Genomic DNA, 26,803 nt, shown 5'->3' with positions numbered 1-26,803 from the left:
CTACTATAATACTGCTCCTATGTACAAGAATACAACTACTATAAAACTGCCTCCTATGTACAAGGATATAGCTACTATAATACTGCTCCTATGTACAAGAATACAACTACTATAATACTGCTCCTATGTATAAGAATATAACTACTACAATACTGCTCCTATATACTGCTCCTATGTATAAGAATATAACTACTATAATACTGCTCCTATGTACAAGAATATAACTACTATAATACTGCTTTTATGTACAAGAATATAACTACTATAATACTGCTCCTATGTACAAGAATATAACTACTATAAAACTGCGCCTATATACAAGAATATAACTACTATAATACTACCTCCTATGTACAAGAATTTACTATAATACTGCGACTATGTACAAGAATATAACTGCCATAATACTGCGCCTATGTACAAGAATATAACTGCTATAATACTGCTCCTATGTACAAGAATATAACTACTATAATACTGCTCCTATGTACAAGAATATAACTACTATAATACTGCTCCTATGTACAAGAATATAACTACTATAATACTGCTCCTATGTACAGGAATATAACTACTATAATACTGCTCCTATGTTCAAGAATATAACTACTATAATACTGCTCTTATGTACAAGAATATAACTACTATAATACTGCTCTTATGTACAAGAATATAACTACTGTAATACTGCCTCCTATGTACAAGAATATAACTACTATAATACTGCCTCCTATGTACAAGAATATAACTACTATAATACTACTCCTATGTACAAGAATATAACTACTTCAATACTACCTCCTATGTACAAGAATATAACTACTATAATACTGCTCCTATGTACAAGAATATAACTACTATAATACTGCCTCCTATGTACAAGAATATAACTACTATAATACTGCTCCTATGTACAGGAATATAACTACTATAATACTACTCCTATGTACAAGAATATAACTACTTCAATACTACCTCCTATGTACAAGAATATAACTACTATAATACTGCCTCCTATGTACAAGAATATAACTACTATAACAATGCCTCCTATGTACAAGAATACAACTACTATAATACTGCCTTCTATGTACAAGAATATAACTACTATAATACTGCTCCTATGTACAGGAATATAACTACTATAATACTGCTCCTATGTACAAGAATATAACTACTATAATACTGCTCCTATGTACAAGAATATAACTACTATAATACTGCTCCTATGTACAAGAATATAACTACTATAATACTGCTCCTATGTACAAGAATATAACTACTATAATACTGCCTCCTATGTACAGGAATATAACTACTATAATACATCCTAAGGTCCAGCCGATATCCTGCACCTGCGCACTGCCTCGCCGGAGCATGCGCACTGCGATGCCCATTGTTGGCACGGCATCGCTTTAACTACTGCGCATGCTCCGGCGCAAAACCAGCCGTTCGCCGGAGCATGCGCAGTAGTTAAAGCGATGCCGTGCCAACAATGAGCATCGCAGTGCGCATGCTCCGGCGAGGCAGTGAGCAGGCGCGGGATCTCGGCCGGACCTTAGGATGATGCAAGGGAATAGGAGGGTGGGCATACGCAGAGGCTGGGGCGAGAGAACAATGAAAAAAGGCAGGGCAGCCTGGGCACCAACACAGTGAACGTCGCCCCTGGGCACTTGCAATTCTTCATTTGCATATCAATCAAAGTTCGTTTTTCCAGCTTCTGCAAGTGTAAAGACAAAGGTACCATAACATTCATGTATAGGTGTGCTATAGGGCAATGTAAGCACTGCATATGGCCATATGGTGGTGACAGACTCCCTTTATTGTTTCTTGTGGACAGCCACACAGAATCACCCACTCCTAGGTCCGGACCATTTCCTGTCAGCCACACGTTTATACTTGTTGCCCATATTCATCAGTTATTTAGAATTTTCCGCCATATAGATGACAATGATGATGAAAAATGTTCCTCCTCAGAAATACCGGAAGAATCCGAACCAGAGAATGTGCCAAATTGCGGGTGAAACCCATATGCCCCAAAAAATGGCGACTTACCAGTGAACTCCTCTATATGATTGTTTATGGCAAACTCCACCAGAGACAAAAACAAAGACCACTCCTCCTGGTTCTCAGAGACAAAACATCTTAAGTAAGTCTCCAGACTCTGATTAGTGCGCTCCGTCTGTTCATTCATCTGAGGATGAAAAGCAGAAGAAAAAGACAGTTGTACGCTCAGCTGAGTACAGAACGCCTTCCAGAATCCGGACACAAACTGAGTCCCACGATCCGAGACCACGTCAGAGGGAGTGCCATAAAGTTTCACAATGTTGTCAACAAACACTTGCGCAAGTGTTTTAGCATTAGGTAGGCCTGGTAATGCTATAAAATTTACCATTTTACTAAAACGATCAACTGCCACCAGAATAACTGTCTTTCCAGACTAATTAAGCAGATCAGGTCCATGGTCTGGGCGGTATGGGCAACGGAAGTAGAGATCGAGAAGGTCGAGCATGTGTCACCTTAGCACGTTCACAGATACTACAGGCTGACACATAGTCCTCAAAACACTTACGCAACCCCGGCCACCAGAATTTACGAGAGATGAGGTCAGCAGTGGATCTGCTCTCCGGGTGTCCCGTATGAACCGTACAGTGATGTTCCTCAAACACCTTATGACGCAATTCTGATGGAACAAACAAACAATTTCCCAGAGGGGCAAGACTCCGGTGCGTCTAACACCTTCACCTCTAGGTCAGGGTATAGAGCGTATATCACCACCCCCTCCGACAGTATTGGACTTGGATTTTCAAAATCACCACCTCCAGGAAAACTATGTGACAAAGCCTTGACGTTCTTAACCCCAGGATGATAAGTGACAATGAAATTGAATCTGGTGAAAAACAAAGACCATCTGGCCTGCCTCGGATTCAGTCGTTTAGCCGACTCCAGGTAAGCCAGATTTTTGTGATGTGTGAACACCGTGATCGGATGAATCGCCACTTCCAACCAATGACGCCATTCCTCAAAAGCCAACTTAATGGCCAGCCACTCTCTGTTGCCCACATTGTAATTTCTCTCTGCGGCAGAGTTTTTTAGAGAAAAATTCACATGGACGCCATTTACCAGGCGACGGCCCCTGCGATAAGACTGCTCCTACCCCCACCTCGGATGCGTCAACTTCCACAATGAAAGGTTCTGATACATCCGGCTGCACCAATATAGGGGCAGAAACAAAGCACTTTTCAACCGCAGAATAGGCCCGCAACACCAAATCATACCACACTGAGACATCCGTCCCTTTCTTAGTCATGTCTGTTAAGGGTTTCACCACTGTCGAATAGTTCTGAATACATTTTTGGTAATAGTTGGTGAACCCCAAAAACTGCATAAGAGCCTTTAGAAATGAGCATCAATCAGGTTCACCCCTGCCCTGCTGTCGATAAACACCTCAATCCCCACAGTCTTGGACTCTAGCACCACCTCAGCAGTCAGGAGAAATCGGGTACTACCAGTCAAAGACAAATGCACGTTGTCTGACTACCCTTTCACTCTCCAAGAGTTTGTTTTTCTTTTTGACGCTGAATGCATGGACATACATGTCCGCAGAAAAAACACACTCCCTTCCTACGACTAATACGCTTAAAAGCAGATCCAGGAGTAGCTCCCCCTAATTGCATGGGTTCATCCCCAGACATAAACCCAGGAGTATCTTCACCCAAAGTGTCAGAGGAAGACGATACATTATGTGATAGTATGTCTCTCTCTCAGGGGTCTATCAATGCGTACTGCAAGAGACATAGCGGCTTCCAGAGACTCGGGATTCTCATGAAAGGCCAAAGCGTCCTTCAGCCTCTGATGATCCCTGACAGAACTGACTACGGAGAGCCGGATCGTTCCACTCAGTATCCGTAGCCCACCTCCTAAACTCAGAGCAATAGATCTCAGCAGAACGCTCTCCCTGACGAAGGCCACGTAGCTTGGTCTCGGCCAGGGAGGTCAAATCTGTGTCATCATAGATGAGACCTAGAGCTTTGAAAAATTCATCCACCGACCGAAGAGACTGCAATCCGGTCGGCAGAGAAAAAGCCAATAACTGAGCATCCCCTTTAAGCAACGAAATAACCATACCAACTCTCAGAATCTCATCCCCAGATGAGTGTGGACGAAGCCTAAAATACAGTTTGCACGCCTCCCTAAGCAAAATGAAATGATCACTTCCCCCAGAGAATCTGTCTGGGAGGGAAACTTTGGGCTTGAGACAGGCCTGGTAACCACCACCACTAGGACCAGCAGCCGGTGGTCTCTGGATCTGCGAGACGGTGTGTGGAGGTCAGCTACCTCCAAAGATAGCCCCTGCCGCTGTCCAGGCAGTGCAGCAATAGGATCCATGGCTGTACTGAAACAAGCAAAAAAAAGATCCACACACCAGCTATCCACAACTCCAACAGAAGCTATAAACTGCATAGCAAAGTGGGAGAAACAACAATAAATAGAGAAGGTTAAATGAGCCTAATAGCCACACCTGGGGAAAGAAGGGGTGTCAAGCACCAGAAACAACACAGAGGTCATTTGATCCAAACGCAAAACATGTCAGATCAAACCACGTGTTGCCAGTCTCACAGATCTCCTGTCACCTGTCGTGGTAACGTCCATGACATAACTAAGACGGATAAAACAAGTCCTTACATATAACAGTCAGGAATAGCTGCTAACTAGCAACTAATACAGCGATTTTACCTGAGAAGTGTCCTTGATCGATTGGATCTGAGTCATAGGCATTGTATGTTGAGTCTAGTTTCAACTTACAATGGGTCAGAAAAGACCATTGTATGTTGAAAATATTGTATCCTGAGGCCATTGTATCTTGAGGGATCACTGTACTATAATACTGCCTCCTATGTACAAGAATATAACTACTATAATACTGCCTCCTATGTACAAGAATATAACTACTATAATACTGCTCCTATGTACAAGAATATAACTACTATAATACTGCCTCCTATGTACAAGAATATAACTACTATAATACTGCCTCCCATGTACAAGAATATAACTACTATAATACTGCTCCTATGTACAAGAATATACAGTAACTACTATAATACTGCCTCCTATGTACAAGAATATAACTACTATAACACTGCTCCTATGTACAAGAATATAACTACTATAATACTGCTCCTATGTACAAGAAATATAACTACTATAATACTGCCTCCTATGTACAATAATATAACTACTATAATACTGCCTCCTATGTACAAGAATATAACGACTATAATACTGCCTCCTATGTACAATAATATAACTACTATAATACTGCTCCTATGTACAAGAATATAACTACTATAATACTGCTCCTATGTACAAGAATATAACTACTATAATACTGCTCCTATGTACAAGAAATATAACTACTATAATACTGCCTCCCATGTACAAGAATATAACTACTATTATACTTCTCCTATGTACAAGAATATAACTACTATAATACTTCTCCTATGTACAAGAATATACAGTAACTACTATAATAGTGCCTCCTATGTACAAGAATATAACTACTATAATACTGCCTCCTATCTACAAGAATATAACTACTATAATACTGCTCCTATGTACAAGAATATAACTACAATAATACTGCCTCCTATGTACAATAATATAACTACTATAATACTGCTCCTATGTACAAGAAATATAGCTACTATAATACTGCTCCTATGTACAAGAATATAACTACTATAATACTGCCTCCTATGTACAAGAATATAACTACTATAATACTGCCTCCTATGTACAAGAAATATAACTACTATAATACTGCCTCCTATGTACAATAATATAACTACTATAATACTGCTCCTATGTACAAGAATATAACTACTATAATACTGCTCCTATGTACAAGAAATATAACTACTATAATACTGCTTCCTATGTACAAGAATATAACTACTATAATACTGCCTTCTATGTACAAGAATATAACTACTATAATACTGCTCCTATGTACAAGAATATAACTACTATAATACTGCCTTCTATGTACAAGAATATAACTACTATAATACTGCTCCTATGTACAAGAATATAACTACTATAATACTGCTCCTATGTACAAGAATATAACTACTATAATACTGCCTTCTATGTACAAGAATATAACTACTATAATACTGCTCCTATGTACAAGAATATAACTACTATAATACTGCTCCTATGTACAAGAATATAACTACTATAATACTGCCTCCTATGTACAAGAATATAACTACTATAATACTGCCTCCTATGTACAAGAATATAACTACTATAATACTGCTCCTATGTACAGGAATATAACTACTATAATACTGCTCCTATGTACAAGAATATAACTACTATAATACTGTCTCCTATGTACAGTAATATAACTACTATAATACTGCTCCTATGTACAAGAATATAACCACTATAATACTGCTCCTATGTACAAGAATATAACTACTATAATACTGTCTCCTATGTACAAGAATATAACTACTATAATACTGCCTCCTATGTACAAGAATATAACCACTATAATAACCCCACGTTATGTACATGAATAACTACATTTGAGAAATTAGGGGCTGATACTTGCGGTGTACAGTGCATGAACAGTGCTTTTGTGGTAGTACCGACACATTTGTATGAAGGCTGTCCACCGGCGAGCGCTGTTCATACTGCACACTGTTCATGTAGATGATTGATCAATAACCTGTACCTGTCTTTTTTCTGCGTTTTCTCTTAGATTCTTACCCAGGAGGACTGGAACATGGTGCTGTATAACGGGATGGCCTCAACTTCATCCTGGGCGGCTCTTTATTTTGTGGCTCTTATGACATTCGGAAATTACGTCCTGTTTAACCTCTTGGTGGCCATTCTGGTGGAAGGCTTTCAGGCAGAGGTAAACTTACTGGTCAGCTTTCCAATGGGGACCCAGAGGCAGCCATTGTTAGGACGGGGCCAAGGCAGTCAATCATTTTGGTTCACTTTTTCCGATACCAGGGTGAGCTTTTCCAATATGGCTTCCTCTACGCATCCTGCAAAGGTCTGCATGGTATGGAGGGACCCCAGACAGCTGACATATACATTGTGCTATAGGCTCAACTTCTATTATAGTCATTCCGAGCAGGAAGATGTGTCGAGAAGGAAAAGGCTCCTGTGCATGACTTTGAAGATAAAGTCAAGAGCGTTAAGTGGGCATGAGATATCCATGTCGCTGAAATGCCGTAATCTACATGCACATGATAAGAGCGTCTGGCACAGTCTGACTACTCCGTGAATTATGTCTCCGAAATGGAGCTTGAAATGGATAATAAAAATTACAAGACTTCTAGGAAATGAAGTCCCCCCTCCCCCCGGACCCCCTCCTACAATGCTGACTGTTCCCATTTTTCTGCTAACCAAAAGAAATTTGCCAAGTGATGATCTAAGTCTCGAAATAACCTTGAAGCCTAGGAAAGGGGTAAGGGGTGGGGGTGGGGAAGCGTTAGACAGTCGTTAGCACCTCGTTATCGGCACCCAAGTCTTCGACTAATTAAAAAAAAAATCCTTTAGTCATCATAGCATTCATCAATTTTGTGAAGTTTTTACAGGATCACAGAAGGAAGGGACATTAATATGATAAATCGCACATAGCCCCCTCAACAGCCGCGCGCTTCAAGCATCAAATTAGCGTAAATGTCCAAAAAAAAGATAGTCATTGTATGGATGTAATAAAGTAATGGACTGTTGTATGTGATGTATTGCTGCACCGAGTTCATCGGAATATTACATTAAGAGCTAAGTGACTGTACAATTAGGGATTCAGACTTTGAAGTTTTTTTGCTAGCAAAGTTTCTTTTGTTCTATATATAATCTTTAAAACTAGGATATGACTTAAAGGGGTGCTCCAAGGGGAAATATTATCTAGATCATTTAAAAGGAGAGACAGGGAGGCAGTACTATCTGCACCTACATTATTTACAGGGAAATACAGGGAGGCAGTAGTATCTGTACCTACATCATTTACAGGGAAATACAGAGAGGCAGTACTATCTGTATCTGCATTATTTATAGGGGGAGGCAGTACTATCTGTACCTACATCATTTGCAAGGAGAGACAGGGAGACAGTACTATCTGTACCTATATCATTTACAGGGAGAGATAGGGAGGCAGTACTATCTGTATCTACATAATTTACAGGGAGAGATAGGGAGGCATTAGTATCTGTACCTATGTCATTTACATAGAGAGACAGGGAGGCAGTACTATCTGTACCTACATCATTTACAAGGAGAGACAGGAGGGCAGTACTATCTGTACCTACATAATTTACAGAGAGAAACAGGGAGGCAATACTATCTGTACCTACATAATTTATAGGGTGAGACAGGGAGGCAGTACTATCTGTACCTACATCATTGACAGGAGAGAGACGGGGAGGTAATACTATCTGCCCATCATTTACATGGAGAGACAGGGAGGCAGTACTATCTGTACCTATCTCATTTACACGGAGAGACAGGGAGGCAGTACTCTTTGTGCCTACCTCATTTACAAGGTGAGACAGGGAGGCAGTACTATCTGTACCTACATCATTTACAGGGAGAGACAGGGAGACAGTACTATCTGTACCTATATCATTTACAGGGAGAGACAGGGAGGCAGTACTATCTGTATCTACATAATTTACAGGGATGGATAGGGAGGCAGTAGTATCTGTACCTATGTCATTTACATGGGGAGACAGGGAGGCAGTACTATCTGTACCTACATAATTTACAAGGAGAGACAGGGAGGCAGTACTATTTGTACCTGCATTATTTATAGGGTGAGATAGAGAGTACCATCTGTATCTACAGGGTGGGCCATTTATATGGATACACCTTAATAAAATGGGAATGGTTGGTGATATTAACTTCCTGTTTGTGGTACATTAGTATATGTGAGGGGGGAAACTTTTCAAGATGGGTGGTGACCATGGTGGCCATTTTGAAGTCGGCCATTTTGAATCCAACTTTTGTTTTTTCAATAGGAAGAGGGTCATGTGACACATCAAGCTTATTGGGAATTTCACAAGAAAAACAATGGTGTGCTCGGTGTTAACGTAACTTTATTGTTTCATGAGTTATTTACAAGTTTCTGACCACTTACAAAATGTGTTCAATGTGCTGCCCATTGTGTTGGATTGTCAATGCAACCCTCTTCTCCCACTCTTCACACACTGATAGCAACACCGCAGGAGAAATGCTAGTACAGGCTTCCAGTATCCGTAGTTTCAGGTGCTGCACATCTCGTATCATCTGAAGGCAATCGAGAAGATACGAGATATGCAGCACCTGAAACTACGGATACTAGAAGCCTGTGCTAGCATTTCTCCTGCGGTGTTGCTATCAGTATGTGAAGAGTGGGAGAAGAGGGTTGCATTGACAATCCAACACAATGGGCAGCACATTGTACACATTTTATAAGTGGTCAGAAACTTGTAAATAACTCATGAAAGAATAAAGTTACGTTAAAACCAAGCATACCATTGTTTTTCTTGTGAAATTCCCAATAAGTTTGATGTGTCACATGACCCTATTCCTATTGAAAAAACAAAAGTTGGATTCAAAATGGCCGACTTCAAAATGGCCACCATGGTCACCACCCATCTTGAAAAGTTTCCCCCCTCACATATACTAATGTACCACAAACAGGAAGTTAATATCACCAACCATTCCCATTTTATTAAGGTGTATCCATATAAATGGCCCACCCTGTACATCATTTACAGGAGAGAGACGGGGAGGTAGTACTATCTGCACATCATTTAAATGGAGAGACAGGGAGGCAGTACTATCTGTACCTATCTCATTTACAGGGAGAGATAGAGAGGCAGTAGTATCTGTACCTACGTCATTTACATGGAGAGACAGGGAGGCAGTACTATCTGTACCTACGTCATTTACATGGAGATACAGTGAGGCAGTACTCTTTGTACCTACCTCATTTACAAGGAGAGAAAGGGAGGCAGTACTATCTGTATCTACAAAATTTACAAGGAGAGACAGGGAGGCAGTACTATCTGTACCTAAATAATTTGGAGGGAGACACAGGGAGGCAGTACTATCTGTACCTACATCATTTACAGCGAGACACAGGGAGGCAGTACTATCTGTACCTACATCATTTACAGCGAGACACAGGGAGGCAGTACTATCTGTACCTACATCATTTACAGAGAGACACAGGGAGGCAGTACTATCTGTACCTACATTATTTACAGCGAGACACAGGGAGGCAGTACTATCTGTACCTACATCATTTACAGTTAGACACAGGGAGGCAGTACTATCTGTACCTACATCATTTACAGAGAGACACAGGGGGCAGTACTATCTGTACCTACATCATTTACAGCGAGACACAGGGAGGCAGTACTATCTGTACCTACATCATTTACAGAGAGACACAGGGAGGCAGTACTATCTGTACCTACATTATTTACAGCGAGACACAGGGAGGCAGTACTATCTGTACCTACATCATTTACAGTTAGACACAGGGAGGCAGTACTATCTGTACCTACATCATTTACAGAGAGACACAGGGGGCAGTACTATCTGTACCTACATCATTTACAGCGAGACACAGGGAGGCAGTACTATCTGTACCTACATCATTTACAGAGAGACACAGGGGGCAGTACTATCTGTAGCTACATAAGTATGAACACCCTCAAACATCCCATCTATATGAGCTTATTAAACTTCTGTAATATACAAATACATCTTCTTGAGGCTCCTGCCAGGTTCACACGTAAAGATTTATAACCCATGTATGAGCGATTGGCGGACTTATCGCTGACACTCTTCGCGGTTAATCCTGGAATCGGCAGGACTGTGTAAAACAGATTAGAGATGTTTCATCCATCAGACTGAGATAAAACCGCAGAACCTGCAGACACAGCAGAAGTGAGATCTGTGTTGTTCCTGTCAGATGTCAAGCGAGCCCATCTATTATATCATCCTATCACTCATCCTTATGTCTGTACGCCAGGGGGATGCCACAAGGTCAGAGACCGACGAGGACAAAATCTCTACCAATTTTGATGAAGATTTGGAAAAGCTGAAGGACCTCAGAGCTACAGGTGATGTTATTAATATGGCAGGTGCCTTCATTATGAGAATGGGTGGGCTGTGGTACCAAAAGCAAGGATTCAAAATTAAGTTATTCGGGGTGACATAATCACTATATAGTAGATGTCCTATATACATGATTTGTCTTGGCCTGATGGGAGTTGTAGTTTTGCAGTGGCTGGAGAACCACAAGTTGGAGACCATTGCTCTAAAGCAGGGGTGCACAACGTTTCCTGGTTGGGGGCCACATTGCCAGACTGAACCAATGACGAGGGCCGAAATTAAAATTTTAAGGTGTATTAACAACTGAAATATTGTACTTATGGCATATTGAACACACATTATATACCATTAATGTCTAGTTACACTTCCAGGACTCCCATCTAATGGGAGAAATATATGAAAAATACATGTGAGCAGCCACAAGACATAGGCATACATGTCTGTTACCAGATGGTTGGGGGCCGCACAGAATGGTATCAAGGGCCGCATGTGGCCCCCGGGCCGCAGGTTGTGCACCTCTGCTCTAAAGGAAACAGGCCTTCTCTATGATGTTTCAGAAGCAGAAGGTCACTTTAACCAGTCTTCACCCTTGTGTCCTCTCCTCTACAGAGCTGAAGATGTATTCACTTGCAGTGACCCCTAATGGACACCTGGATCCTCGTTGTGCAATGCCTCCTCCCATCATCATGCGCACTGCGGCCACCCCCATGCCCACTCCAAAGAGCTCTCCTTGCATGGACTCTGTACACACGTTTGTGGATTCGAGAAGGGGAAGCAATGTGTCGATGGATCCATCAGTCTGTGATCAGAAGTCTTTGGTGGGTTTCCATTGTTCTGTCTGGGATATTTAGTATATTTACCGAGTATAGTATATATCGCCACATTGTGGTTATAAGTGGCACTGCAACTGCATAACTCTTCTGCTAGGGAAACCTTTAAGAAATTTTTGAACAAAATAAAGATAATTCATGGTGGTGCTTAGTTGAAATGATGTAATTTTTTTTATGTCTTACTTATCTCCCCAGGCCAGTGTTCGAAGCTCCCCATGTGCACCTTGGGGCACCTACAGTAACTGGGGGAGCCGCCGCTCCAGCTGGAACAGCATTGGTCGGGCACCAAGCATCAAGAAGAAGAGCCAAACTGGGGAAAGGGAATCTCTCCTCTCTGGGGAGGGCAAGGGCAGCACCGATGATGATTCCGATGACTGCAGGTCCAGCACAGTGGGCAGGATATCCATCCATCGCCGGGCAGGATCTCTGGACACCCGGGGGTCTCTGGACATTCCAGAGCTCCTGCAGGTCCCCACTTTACGACACTCGCTTAGCGTCAGCCCTTTGGCCATGGTGCCTGCAGACTACCAAGACTGCAATGGGAAAATGGTGCACGTGCCCAGCGATCTGTTTGTGAGAGTGGACAAGCACAAAGAGGAACCTGTGGACTACGAGGACGACCTTGAAGATGTGAGTCCTTACAACTGGCGTTCGGGGGTGATGGGTCTTGTAGTTGTCCGTTCTCCACCGAGGAGATGATTCACTTCAGGCAGATCCTCTCATTCAGAGGAACGCAGCCATATCTAAGCTCAGCGTTGTTAATTACTTCTTCGTTAATGGTTCATCTGGGAAGAGGAATATGCGGAGTAATATGCATTCATTGTTTTAATCCTTCCATAGTGTGCTTACCGCTGCAGTAACCCAGCAACTAATTAATACTCATTGAATTTTCTGTTACAAGGAAATACGGCGCAATTAAGTTTTATTCCTCAGTTACATCACGTTCGGCTAATTGATCACAATGTTATAAGAACAAGATTTTAAAAAATTCTATCTTCTTTTACTCTTCCTTTCCACAGAGTCTTATACTCTGTCTCAAAATTTTAAGTTTCTTCTTGTCCTTTTCCCATGTTTTGCCATTCTAGAGTTATGATTGGAAGACTTAGATAACCATCTCTAGAGGCCATAGCTTCGAGCTCCTGGGACCCTGGCGTCTTCCTATGGGCTCCTCAGGAACTAGGGACCAGATGTTACTGCCATCTCTGAACCTCTTATTGCTTGACCTCTGGTCTGGCCTTGTGCTAAGCTTTTCTGTTTTCATATATGATGATACTGAGTGTTACCTGTCTTCTTTGGTTGCAGAGTTACTGTTTTCGTCTCCGCAAGATACTAGAGCCTTACAAGCCCAAGTGGTGCAAGACCCATGAAGACTGGTCACTTTATATGTTTTCTCCTCAAAACCAGTAAGAGTCATCAAAAATGCCCATAACTCAAGACCCATCTTCTAACTATAATCTAGACTTTCCACCTTTTATCCATTAAGTCTCTCCATCATGGTGGCCAACCCTACTTGTCTCCAGCATCCACCCCTTTGACTGTGTGGACATGTATAACGCCTACATCTACATCTTAATGCACAAAGCAAAGTCAGTAAATGCTGTATTACACAGCCATATTCTGCTGGTGATTGTCGGGAAGGAAGCATTCCTTCCGTGCAATCGCCTGCTCGCTAGCGGAGGAGACCACTGCTATTAAATGCAGCGATCTCCTCCTCAGTATAGGGAGGAGCGATCGTTATGCCATTGCTCTTCCCTATATTGAATCGCTGAATTGCTTGCCGGCAACAGATCGTGATTAGACTCCACGATCTGCCACCTGCAAACGATAATTTTTAAACCGGTCAAAAGATTAGGACTGCCCGAAGAACGTGCATTTGCCCATTCATCGGGTAATCGGTGGCAGTATTACACTGCCAGATGATCGCTAACGAGCGTTACTATGAACGCTCATTAGCGATCATCTGGCAGAAAATCTGCCTGTCTAATACAACCTTAAGGCTAGTTTCACACTAGTGCTATGTATCCGGCAGGCTGTTCCAGCAGGGAACAGCCTGCCACATCTGTCAGTATTTCGGCTTTGCCGGCAGCTTGAATATCTGCATCCGGCCACATTAATAATGGGGACTGGCGGAGATCCGGCTGCAACCCGGCAAATATGATGAGAATCGGCCGGAAGAAAACCACTGCACACAGCAGTTTTCTTCCGGATGATTCTCGGTATATTTGCTGGGTTGCGGCCGGAACTCCACCAGTCTCTATTATAGTTAATGGGACCGGACGGAGACGTCCAAGTTACCGGCAATGCTGGAATGCAGAGAGATTCGTCAAGCTGTTCCCTGCTGGAATAGCCTGCCAGATACAGATCGCTAGTGTGAAACTAGAATAAGGGTACGAGTACACAGTCAGGTTTCTGCATGCAATTTTGGAGACCAAAACCAGGAGTGAATTTAAAAAAAGAGGTCTAATCTGTCCTTTATCTGTATCTCATTTTATGATCCACTCCTGATTTTGGCATAAAAAACTGCATGCAGATACCTGACTGTGTCGCCGTACCCTTAAATAAAGAGAGGGGAGAAAGTTTCTGTCAGACATTCTGATGATGACTTATCTCCCCAGGGAACCAAAGAATTTGGTTTGTTTAAAGCCAATATGACCAAACACACTTTCTCCTGACCGGAGCAACTCATAGGAACTGATGCACACTAAATGGTGGACCAGTCCTGCCGTAATCAATTGGTAAATACTTCCATAAAGTGTTTAAGAATATCGACACACAAAAGCAAAAAACAGCTCTACACTGCGTGCAGAATTATTAGGCAAATGAGTATTTTGACCACATCATCCTCTTTATGCATGTTGTCTTACTCCAAGCTGTATAGGCTCGAAAGCCTACTACCAATTAAGCATATTAGGTGATGTGCATCTCTGTAATGAGAAGGGGTGTGGTCTAATGACATCAACACCCTATATCAGGTGTGCATAATTATTAGGCAACTTCCTTTCCTTTGGCAAAATGGGTCAAAAGAAGGACTTGACAGGCTCAGAAAAGTCAAAAATAGTGAGATATCTTGCAGAGGGATGCAGCACTCTTAAAATTGCAAAGCTTCTGAAGCGTGATCATCGAACAATCAAGCGTTTCATTCAAAATAGTCAACAGGGTCGCAAGAAGCGTGTGGAAAAACCAAGGCGCAAAATAACTGCCCATGAACTGAGAAAAGTCAAGCGTGCAGCTGCCAAGATGCCACTTGCCACCAGTTTGGCCATATTTCAGAGCTGCAACATCACTGGAGTGCCCAAAAGCACAAGGTGTGCAATACTCAGAGACATAGCCAAGGTAAGAAAGGCTGAAAGACGACCACCACTGAACAAGACACACAAGCTGAAACGTCAAGACTGGGCCAAGAAATATCTCAAGACTTTTATGGACTGATGAAATGAGAGTGAGTCTTGATGGGCCAGATGGATGGGCCCGTGGCTGGATTGGTAAAGGGCAGAGAGCTCCAGTCCGACTCAGACGCCAGCAAGGTGGAGGTGGAGTACTGGTTTGGGCTGGTATCATCAAAGATGAGCTTGTGGGGCCTTTTCGGGTTGAGGATGGAGTCAAGCTCAACTCCCAGTCCTACTGCCAGTTTCTGGAAGACACCTTCTTCAAGCAGTGGTACAGGAAGAAGTCTGCATCCTTCAAGAAAAACATGATTTTCATGCAGGACAATGCTCCATCACACGCGTCCAAGTACTCCACAGCGTGGCTGGCAAGAAAGGGTATAAAAGAAGAAAATCTAATGACATGGCCTCCTTGTTCACCTGATCTGAACCCCATTGAGAACCTGTGGTCCATCATCAAATGTGAGATTTACAAGGAGGGAAAACTGTACACCTCTCTGAACAGTGTCTGGGAGGCTGTGGTTGCTGCTGCACGCAATGTTGATGGTGAACAGATCAAAACACTGACAGAATCCATGGATGGCAGGCTTTTGAGTGTCCTTGCAAAGAAAGGTGGCTATATTGGTCACTGATTTGTTTTTGTTTTGTTTTTGAATGTCAGAAATGTATATTTGTGAATGTTGAGATGTTATATTGGTTTCACTGGTAAAAATAAATAATTGGAATGGGTATATATTTGTTTTTTGTTAAGTTGCCTAATAATTATGCACAGTAATAGTCACCTGCACACACAGATATCCCCCTAAAATAGCTAAAACTAAAACAAACTAAAAACTACTTCCAAAAATATTCAGCTTTGATATTAATGAGTTTTTTGGGTTCATTGAGAACATGGTTGTTGTTCAATAATAAAATTAATCCTCAAAAATACAACTTGCCTAATAATTCTGCACTCCCTGTATACATAAAGTAATCTAAGATTCATGGTGGTCACAAGCTCGCGGTATCAGAAAATCTGTGGTACCACCTTTAGATGAGGAAGCAGATGCACCCTTTGCATCTCATCATTTCTAGGTGTTTCATCCAAAATATATGTGTTTCCTTTAATTTCATGATCTACCTCTGATCATTGTACCACCACACACAATACTACTGTCACTTCAGCTAGGAAACAGTGCAGACCCGATCTCCACCCACTATCCCTACCTACTAAGATGATCTGCCCTAAACGATGGCCCCCAACTGGGCGATGGCCCCTGACCTGACTAAAGCCTGTATTACACCCGCCAATTTTTCAGCAGATGATTGCTAACGAGCATAATACTGCCGCTGATTGCCCAATGAATGAACAAATGCTCATTCACCGGGCAATCCAAATATTTTGACGTTAACAAATTATCGTTTGCAGGCGGCAGATCGTGATGACTAACCAGATCTGCCCGTGGCAAACCCCTATACAGAATGGGCACGAGTGATGGCATAGTGATCGCTTCTCCCTACGCTGCGGAGGAGATTGCTGCATGTAATAGCAGAGGTCTCCTCCACTGGCAAGCAGGCGATTGCCAGGAGGGAACACTTCTCTCCCGACAATCGTCTGCCACATCGGGCTATTTAATACAGCCATAAATGTGCAAGACCTACTTAGGGGAGACAAAAGGGCAGGTCGGACAGGCTGAGTCCAAACCAGATTAACGTCAGAAGCAAGGAAGAAACAAATGCAGAGTAATATACCAAGCAGTGTCAAAACCAGGAGGTAACATCAGAACCAGAAGAAGCAGGCTAGGTCACTAAGAGGCAGAAGGTCAGAAATCCAGGAACCAACATGAAACACAAAAAAGCGTGTGAGGCAAGAAGACCAATCACAGGCAACTGTGGCCAGCAGTTGCTAGCTTAAATACCCCACCAACAGGAAGCACATGATGCTGGCGCCGAGCCTTATTGGCCCGGCGTCCCTGCTCCCCGATTAGCTGGTTGCCATGGTAATGGAGTAATGGCAGCAGTGCCACATTAGAGAGGCCGGACTCGCCGCAGGAGCATGGACGAGTAGGTACCTGACAACTACCAATTTCCACTAAACACGACCCATCTGCATCAATGTCCATCTATCACCTTCATCACAGACATCCGCTTTTTCTGCCATCATCATCTTCACCACCATAGTATACAGAACACAGCCTATATTCACATTTTGTCTCTTTGGCCAGGTTTCGTATGATGTTCCAAAAGGTTATTGCCCACAAGATGTTTGACCACGTGGTTCTCGTCTTCATCTTCTTGAACTGCATCACCATTGCCTTAGAGAGACCAGATATCGACTCAAACAGCATGGTAAAAAGACTACAACATAGACCCTGGTGACTTGGTGGGACGTGGTCTTGACTTAGGTTGACCACAATGGAATAGGTTGGATGTTTGAGTAGTTTCTTACGCTTTGTAGTCACATTTTTACCTTTGTACAGTAGGGTAATGAGATGCTAATAAATTATGAATTCGACTCAGATATTATCTGTATCTGATGAATAATGGTAAAGAGAGAAATCACTCGAAATTGAGAGGAGAATCTGGGGAAATTGGTTTCATTATGCTCCTTCTCTTTCTGTGCGGAATAATGAAATGCTAGATGATAAGATCTTCTGCTCTATTTAACAATTTAGGTATGATAAAGTGAGATCATTCTCATCTCTTCCTCTCCTTTGACACATTGTTTTATTTACAAAGGAGCGAATATTCCTGAGTGTTTCCAATTACATCTTTACGGCGATCTTTGTTGTGGAGATGACCATTAAGGTAACGCAGAATCCTTACTTTGACCATCGGCTCACGCGTCTCTTTGCCTTCTGACGACCTCTTCTCTATATTAGGTGATCGCCTTGGGTTTCTTCTCAGGAGAACACGCTTATCTTCAGAGTAGCTGGAATGTGCTGGATGGAGTCCTGGTGTTTGTGTCCATCATTGATATCATTGTGTCCCTAGCGTCGGCTGGAGGAGCCAAGATTTTGGGGATCCTGAGGGTGTTAAGGCTTCTGAGGACCCTTCGTCCATTGAGGTACAACATCCTAAATCATGTCATCTACTCGAGGTTGGATTAGATTCCTGCATGGTCATCTCACCTGGGCCTGGCTATCAAATAAAAGGGTCTGACAGAGGAAGCAAAGGTGCACAGAGTAGCTTGAGCCTGCCCTCAGTGCACTTAACTGCTGACTTGCACAGGGATTAAAAGTACTTTTTCTCCAGAATGAAGCAACAGATCACTAAGCGAAAGGTATCATTACATTCAGCAGAGCTAGCCTTATGAGGTTTTCTAGTGAATGTCTTGGTGACAGGTTCCCTTTAAGATGAATGCACACAGATTGCGGTGCAGAGTATGTGTGAATGTAGTCTATGTAAACTTACCCTTACAGCCCAAAGAGGATTTTCTATCCCTAGTCCAAACCCTAAATGATCTCAGAGGTAGAAATGTGGCTTCATTACCCGGATAGCACCATGAACACCGTTCAGAACTGGCTTCCGTTACCACTCTGCTCCTAGAGAAGTGGCATGAGGTGGTGACCAGGTTGGGAGTCTTCATTCTGCTGCAGTCCCACTCATTGACATTGAGCTTTCTGCATCTGAAACCTCTCCACGCCCTAATCAGATGGTGCACTTCTCACTTTCTTGGCACGGGTTCTCCTCCTCTAATAGGATTTTTCAGCCTGGCGCTGTATTTTGACATAAATGAATATAATTTTATTGTCAAGGGCAGATTGTGCTTGCCAGCAAGAAACTCTCACATAGGCTACCGGAGTCAGGCCTACTATTATAAAATATATGCGCCGCTAATTTTTCCAGGAAAAGATAAATACTGTGTAATGGGGCTCAGTAAAGGGCAAGTGGCAGATAACAGCATGAACATTCAGCAGCCCTAAGACTGTAATATTCATGGCTTATGCCTCGTCATTGCTACTGTTCAGACAGACCATCTCTATTACAGTTCTGGAATACCCTTTTAATGGATGGTCCCAGTACCTAAAGGCTTCAATTTCAATTAGAACATCATATGAGGGAGTTGCTACTTAAGTGTCGTTCTTGTAGATTGTCACTGGTGACATCTGCCATGTACAGTGAGGAACAGAAGTATTTGAACACCCTGAGATTTTGCAAGTTCTCCCACTTAGAAATAATTGTAGGTGCATTCCCACTTTAAGAGACAGAATTTATTTTTTTTATTCAGGAAATCACATTGTATGATTTTTAAAGAATTTATTTGTCTTGTATTTGAACACCTGAGAAAATCAGTGTTAATATTTGGTACAGAAGCCTTTGTTTGCAATTACAGAGGTCAAACGTTTCCTGTAGTTCTTGACCAGGTTTGCAGACACTGCAGCAGGGATTTTGTCCCACTCCTCCACACAGATCTCCTCTAGATCTGTCAGGTTTCGGGGCTGTCGCTGAGCAACACGGAGTTTCAGCTCCCTCCAAAGATGTTCTATTGGATTTAGGTCTGGAGACTGGCTAGGCCTCTCCAGAACCTTGATATGCTTCTTACGGAGCCACTCCTTGGTTATCCTGGCTGTGTACTTCGGGTCGTTGTCATGTTGGAAGACCCAACCACGACTCATCTTCAGTGCTTTGACTGAGGGAAGGAGGTTGTTGCTCAAAATCTCACAATAAGTAGCCCTAATCATCCTCTCCTTAATACAGTGCAGTCGTCCTGTCCCCCTCATAGAAAAGCACCCCCAAAGCATGATGTTACCCCCCATGCTTCACAGTAGGGATGGTGTTCTTGGGATGCAACTCATTCTTCTTTTTCCTCCGAACACGACGAGTGAAGTTTAGACCAAAAAGTTCTACTTTGGTCTCATCTGACCACATGACTTTCTCCCCGGCCTCCTCTGGATCATCCAGATGGTCATTGGCAAACTTCAGACGGGCCTGGACATGTGATGACTTGAGCAGGGGAACCTTCCGTGCAATGCATGATTTGAAACCATGACGGCTTAGTGTTCTACCGACACCTTTGAAACTGTGGTCCCAGCTCTCTTCATGTCATTGACCAGCTCCTCCCTTGTAGTTCTGGGCTGATTCCTCACCTTTCTTATCATCAGTGATACCCCACGAGGTGAGATCTTGCATGGAGCCCCAGTCCGAGGGAGAATGACAGTCGTCTTTAGCCTCTTCCATTTTCTAACAATTGCTCCAACAGTTGATCTATTTTCACCAAGCTGCTTGCCAATTGCGCCGTAGCCCTTTCCAGCCTTGTGGAGGTCCACAATTTTGTCTCTGGTGTCTTTTGACAGCTCTTTGGTCTTGCCCATGCTAGTAGTTGGCGTCTGACTGACTGTGGGGTGGACAGGGGTCTTTAAAGAGCTCAGACAGGTGCTAAGTTAGATTAATGAGTGGAATAGAGGTGGACTTTTTAAAGGCACAGTAACAGGTCTTTGAGAGACAGAATTCTTGCTGTTTCTCAGGTGTTCAAATACTTACGTTCAGCAGTGCAAGACAAATAAATTCTTTAAAAATCATACAATGTGATTTCCTGATATATTTTTATTTATTCTGTCTCTCAGAGTGGGAATGCACCTACAATGTGAATTTCAGACCCCTCCATGATTTCTAAGTGGGAGAACTTGCAAAATCTCAGGGTGTTCAAATACTTCTGTTCCTCACTGTATACACAGTGCTGTCGCCAAGGGGTCCATGCAAATCGCCCTACATGTACAGTGCTGGTACAGGCTCAGGAGCTTAGTCTGCACCACCTTCAGAGGGTGTCTATTACTGGAAGCAATTGATCACAACCATAATCAAAAGCTGCTGCAGTGGTTAGAAAGAGAGAAGGTGTATACTCTGTCAACGAGCGCACTCAGTCAGCTTTTTGGAAGCTCCAGAACAGTGAATAAGAAAGACGCCGAGCATGCGTATCCCCGCTCTTGAGAAAGGGGTAGGTACCAAAGTTGAGGAATCTATGGCATATCCTATGATATGTCGTAAAAGTCCAGATGGGACAACTCCTTTAAGGGGTTCATTTTTTTGGAGGAGACTTATCACTACAGGAAAGGTCTGCAAAGACCAGATGAAATTAATACTAGCAGCTCTTTTCCATCTCCTGATTTCGGCAGGTTAGGACTGGCATTTTCCCTCAGTCGTCTGCAGTTTTATTAGTGAGCAGTGAGCTAGAATGAGTTGGCAAAAAGAGAAAGCTCTGAAATTGTTTGGTGACCTCTAGGCTCCCGGGAGAGACAGAGACTCAGGGACTCGTTACAGTGTTTGTTCGCAAACAGATTCCTCCAGTCCACAGAGGCTGAGAGTTCAAGACAGATATGCACATCGCCGGTGGATGGAAATAACATGTAGGAATGTAGGACTCGATGGGTAGAGGCAAGGAGAGCAGACATAAACCGTCAACAGTAGGGAAAGCAAAATGTACATTAACACACTCAACAAAAAATTCCAAAACATCATGAAACATAAGTGATTATTGGGTTGTTTTTAGGACATTTGTTTTAGGTTTTACATTGGAGTCTTGGCTTCTGACTTTGCCCTCTTTATGTCTTTACCTCAGGGTCATCAGCAGAGCACCGGGGCTGAAACTAGTGGTGGAGACGTTAATTTCCTCTCTTCGACCTATAGGAAATATTGTCCTTATCTGCTGTGCTTTTTTCATCATCTTTGGGATTTTGGGAGTTCAGGTATTCAATTCTGTAGAAATTATGATCGCTGTAAAAAGAGTTCTTGGTTTATGGCTTCATTGTTAGGAATTTTTTTAATGAAATGGACAAGCCCCCAACCTTAAGAAATCACCCCCCTAAGCAATACCAAAATCTGCCCAGACCTACCCACAATGTCCGCCAAAGCAAACCATACTTTACCAGAATTCGGCCAAACAATACCAAAATCAGACCAAACCTACACACAAGATTCACCAATACCACATCATTTTTTTTATACCAAAACTCACACAAACCATACCCAGATCTACTCGAACCTTATCTAGAACTACTCAGTACAAGGTCCCCCACAACCATATTTAGAGCCACCTAAACAATACCATGGTCCACCAAAACCAGTTAGATCCACCTAAACAATCACAAGATCCACGAAAACTATAGTTAGGTTCTTGAAAGACCATACAAAGGTCTTAAAAGAAGGACCACATTTAATCTGTATCTACTTCCCAATATCCAAATAAACCATATCATGCCTAAAGGGTACCTATCATTTAAAACAAACTTTTGATATGTCAGAATGTTTGATCAGTGAGAATCTGGGTGCTGAGACCCCCCCCCCCCCCCCCCAATCATAAAAATGAGGTGGTAGAAGCACTCAGCTGAGCATACATGGTTCCATAGTGTCACAGAAGGTCTATGAGTCTATACACCACCCGCTTGGCTCTACAAGGAGACCCTAGCAGAGCCGATCAGAAATGAAGGGGACTAGTGCTCTGCAATATGACATGTCAGAACTTTCTTTCAAAGGGATAGGTACTCTTTAAGAAAACTATGGTAAGATTAGCTCAACATCTAACCAAACCATACTATGTCCCACTAAAGCCATAACTTGATCCACTCAAAGCATACCTACCTGTACATCCAGCTATGCCATGCCAAAAAATCATACCAGGATCCACCCAAACCATACTAAGGTCCAACTATACAACTCCAAGATCATTCAAACCTAGTGCGAAAAAATCATACCAGGATCCAACCAAACCTTACCTAGATCCAGCTCTACCATACCAAGATCCAACAAACCTGATTCCAAGTTATCATATCAAGATCCAACTAAAGCATACCTAGATCCACAAAAATAAGAAAAATCATACTAAATTCCACTTTACTGTATGCACAATCCACTGTCACTCATACAGATAAATTGAGACACATCTGACCTTGGGTTATCTCTATTCCAGCTTTTCAAAGGCAAATTCTACTCCTGTGAGGGTCTGGACGTCCGCAACGTTACCAACAGATCAGAATGCATTGGGCCACGCAAGTGGGTGAGGCGCAAATACAACTTCGATAACCTCGGCCAGGTAAGTGAAAAAGTCATCATCCAATGCTTAGGAGAACAATATTTGTTGTCCCCATTCAGATATGAGTCAGTCAGTGACCTTTTTGGTCAGGTAGATCCCACAACACTAAGCTTCTTTACATAAAGTATGGTGACTTATTTCCAGGCTTGGATTGTTATTGGGAAGCGGCTCAGAGCTTCACCGAAGCATGCAGCATAATGATATTGGTTCCCAGTCAATGAGCAGGCTGCGGTTACTGGAATCTTATTAGTCCATATGGCTCAGCTGCTGTGATGTAGACAATAAAATGCAAGAACTGACCTGGAAACTTGAAGAAAAGCTCATTTTAATAACATCTTTGCAAAGCTGAGAGACATGGCTTTATCTTTTTTCATCTCTATTCACATCCTCTTCTTTCATCTAATTGCTCATTATTTGTATTGGACTATGTGTGATTTACTTCAGTGGCTATAAAACGCTTTTTATCGATGGGAACATCAGTTTTTCCATGAGGCAAAACCAAAGATATTAAAGGGGTCCTCCAAAAATGAGCAGGTCTCTGGAACCTCTTATGATCTGCTGTAATCACTTAGGGAGGTAGCAGGAGAAACAGCATTATAAAGTCAATGGGTAACCATCTAATACATCCCCATTTTATGTCCCTATGACCTAAGTGGGCAACCCCTTTTAAGAGAATGCATAGTACACTTTAAGTGTCTGGTCTACCTAGATGTATCTATCTAGAAACACCTTAGCTCCTTAGAGGATTTTACCAAGGATAGGGAATAAATGGTCTGATTGGAGGAGATCCAACTGCTGGGACCACCACTGATCATGAGGATGCAAGTCCTTTGTCTCCTCGTATGAATGGAGCGGCGGCATGTGCACTGCCACTCCAATTATTTCTATAGTGAAGTGCTGTGCTCCCTTCTGTCCTTTATACAGGGGGACACAGGACCTCCATTTTCATGATCTTTAGGGGTCCCAACATTCAGCTCCCCACCGATGAGACACTTGAAAAAGGGATATGTTTCAGAGTTGGCACAGCCCTACTGATGACCACCAAAGTGTCCTGTGAATGCAGCCATTAAAGCAGGTTACAGAGGGAGGGTGCTCCCTTTGTCAACCCATTGGTTCCTCCACGTTGTGATCACAGGACACCTATGGGTTGCGATGACCTAACAAAATGCCCCATGTCTGCCAGAAGCAGGGTCTGATAGGCTGCCTATAGAGCAGTGTGTTATGTAGGCAATCACATAGGTTCCAGTAAATACCTAATTAAATATGATAAAAATAAAAAAAAATCTAAAACTTAATTTAAAAAAAATAAATAAAACATAAAAACAATACATAAAATTGGTACTGGCTTAGGAACCTGAACTAAAAAATGATCATGTTATCCCTCATAGTGAATGCTGTAAAAAACTTTTTTTAAAAGTTATCCCACTTCCAAAAAAAAGGACTAAAAAAATATAAAAAAAATAATCCCTCACACAGCTCCATTGATGGGAAAATAAAAAGGTTATTGTGATGTTAAAATAACTGCTAGGTCAGTAGGGTCCAAAATACGGCGATCATTTCATGCCTGGCTTTGTAGACACAGAGGGGACGGAGTCTCACCTCACTGCACTGTGTCCTCTGAGAACAGCCATGACAGATTAGGGACACAGAACAGCTGTTCCCTCACACTGCAGGGTCTCCGTGTTTTCCTATGTGTTGCAGCTCTTACATGCAGGAGAGCAGTGTGAGGCTACATCTCATAGAACTACACTGGAGAGTCAGCACACACAGATAGTGCAGGCAGTGTGAGTCAGGAAGTTTATATAACTTCAGCTAATAACTGTATACACTCACCTACTATATATCTGTACTCCTGGTCCTTTAGATAGGAGATACATTATATCTAACAGAATACAGGGATATACAGAGGAATGTGGAGGGTGGGAAGGGTGCTGAGAGCTGCCCGGAGGGATTTGATTGGTGATGATGAAGTCAGCCACAGGTGACAAGAGTTCCTGTTCACACATTAGACTTGAGATCACATGACCAGGTTCTCATAATGAAAAGGTTCAAAATGTATGGATGCAAATGAGTTAGGAAGAGACAAATTACACTTCTATTATACTGCTGATGAGTTGGTAATATATGTAAAAAAAATTAAAAAAAACAGAGTGCTTTAAGGAGCTCCAGCTGTTATGGCCAGTAGCATCTCCTAATTGCAGCTCCCTAACCTTAAGCCTTAAAATAATTATTTTGCACCGCTAATTGCTAACATCTTGCCCCGTCTTCTCGTTTCTCTTAAGGCCCTTATGTCACTTTTTGTCCTGTCATCCAAAGACGGCTGGGTGAACATTATGTACGATGGACTTGACTCTGTGGCCACCGATGTTCAGGTAGAAATATGAAAGAACATTGAGCCAAGTCGTTTGTTTTTATTGTTTTGTAAGGAATGGATGCCTTCTATTATGGGTGTTAGACGTCTCTTCAGACCTGTAGAAGAACACCTCAACTTTGGCCTTATGACTTTATTTAGTCATGGAGGTTCTTGATGACCTCTAGGATCATCATCATTTACTGCAGGGCAGTAAAACATCTGAGGTTTGCTGTTAAGACATAACACCCAAATCTAAACCTGTGGGCTCCTCGGAGTCTATTGTAGTCATCGATTCGGAGTCATTCTTAGAGTCTTGACTACTATTTTACGATGTATAAATACTGAGATATGATCATCACTATTGAGAAGGTGAATTAGAAGTCATCTAGGTTTCTCTGCTAGCATATGAGCATTCATCCTATCAGCTACGGAGTAACAATTAACCTTGAAGTTGAAATGGGGCCCAGCTCAACCAGAACACGAAAGATTATAATTTTGGTGATTTAATTTTAGCACAGTGATAATGAACACAGTGATGTCACAATACAGGATAATGCACACAGTGATGTCACAGTAAAGGAATAATACACACAGTGATGTCACAGTAAATGAATAATGCACACAGTGATGTCACAGTAAAGGAATAATGCACACAGTGATGTCACAGTACAGGGATAATGCATACAAAATGATGTCACAGTACAGGGATAATGCACGCAGTGATGTCACAGTAGATTGATAATAGACACAGTGATGTCACAATACAGGGATGATGCTCACAATGATGTCACAGTACAGGGATAATATACACAGTGATGTCACAGTACAGAGATAATAATCACAGTGATGTTACAGTACAGGGATATGTCTGAGTGGAGATAAACCACTTTGGTTTTTGGGCCCCATAGCAGCTTCTTTTCCTATGATTCTCAGCACTTTTAGTACCTTAAATATTATGAGTTAAGGATCATTTATATTGACCACTATATGTTCTATAAGTGGGAGGAGCCTGGTCATCGAGTGACCAATGACAAATCAGTATAATGGGTAATCTCCATGGATTTCATATTGTATAATGACCACATTTCCATTA

The 26,803-nt window shown here is 42.3% G+C and overlaps 1 protein-coding gene across 3 annotated transcripts in view; it reads left to right on the top strand.

Annotated features, from left to right (window-relative positions):
• Positions 1–26,803, top strand: part of CACNA1H (calcium voltage-gated channel subunit alpha1 H) — a 382,070-nt gene that overhangs the window by 303,746 nt on the left and 51,521 nt on the right. For all 3 annotated transcript variants that reach the window (XM_040439279.1, XM_040439277.1, XM_040439276.1), the window contains 11 exons: positions 6,779–6,934; positions 11,054–11,144; positions 11,746–11,954; positions 12,162–12,596; positions 13,269–13,369; positions 17,554–17,677; positions 18,068–18,136; positions 18,211–18,395; positions 21,888–22,014; positions 23,235–23,357; positions 25,640–25,729. In XM_040439279.1, the coding sequence (XP_040295213.1) occupies positions 6,779–6,934; positions 11,054–11,144; positions 11,746–11,954; positions 12,162–12,596; positions 13,269–13,369; positions 17,554–17,677; positions 18,068–18,136; positions 18,211–18,395; positions 21,888–22,014; positions 23,235–23,357; positions 25,640–25,729 (1,710 nt within the window). The remainder of the gene's footprint in view (positions 1–6,778; positions 6,935–11,053; positions 11,145–11,745; positions 11,955–12,161; positions 12,597–13,268; positions 13,370–17,553; positions 17,678–18,067; positions 18,137–18,210; positions 18,396–21,887; positions 22,015–23,234; positions 23,358–25,639; positions 25,730–26,803) is intronic.

The sequence above is a fragment of the Bufo bufo genome, chromosome 7, assembly GCF_905171765.1.
Source record: "Bufo bufo chromosome 7, aBufBuf1.1, whole genome shotgun sequence".
NCBI lineage: Eukaryota > Metazoa > Chordata > Amphibia > Anura > Bufonidae > Bufo > Bufo bufo.
This window is presented reverse-complemented; position numbering and strand designations above follow the sequence as displayed.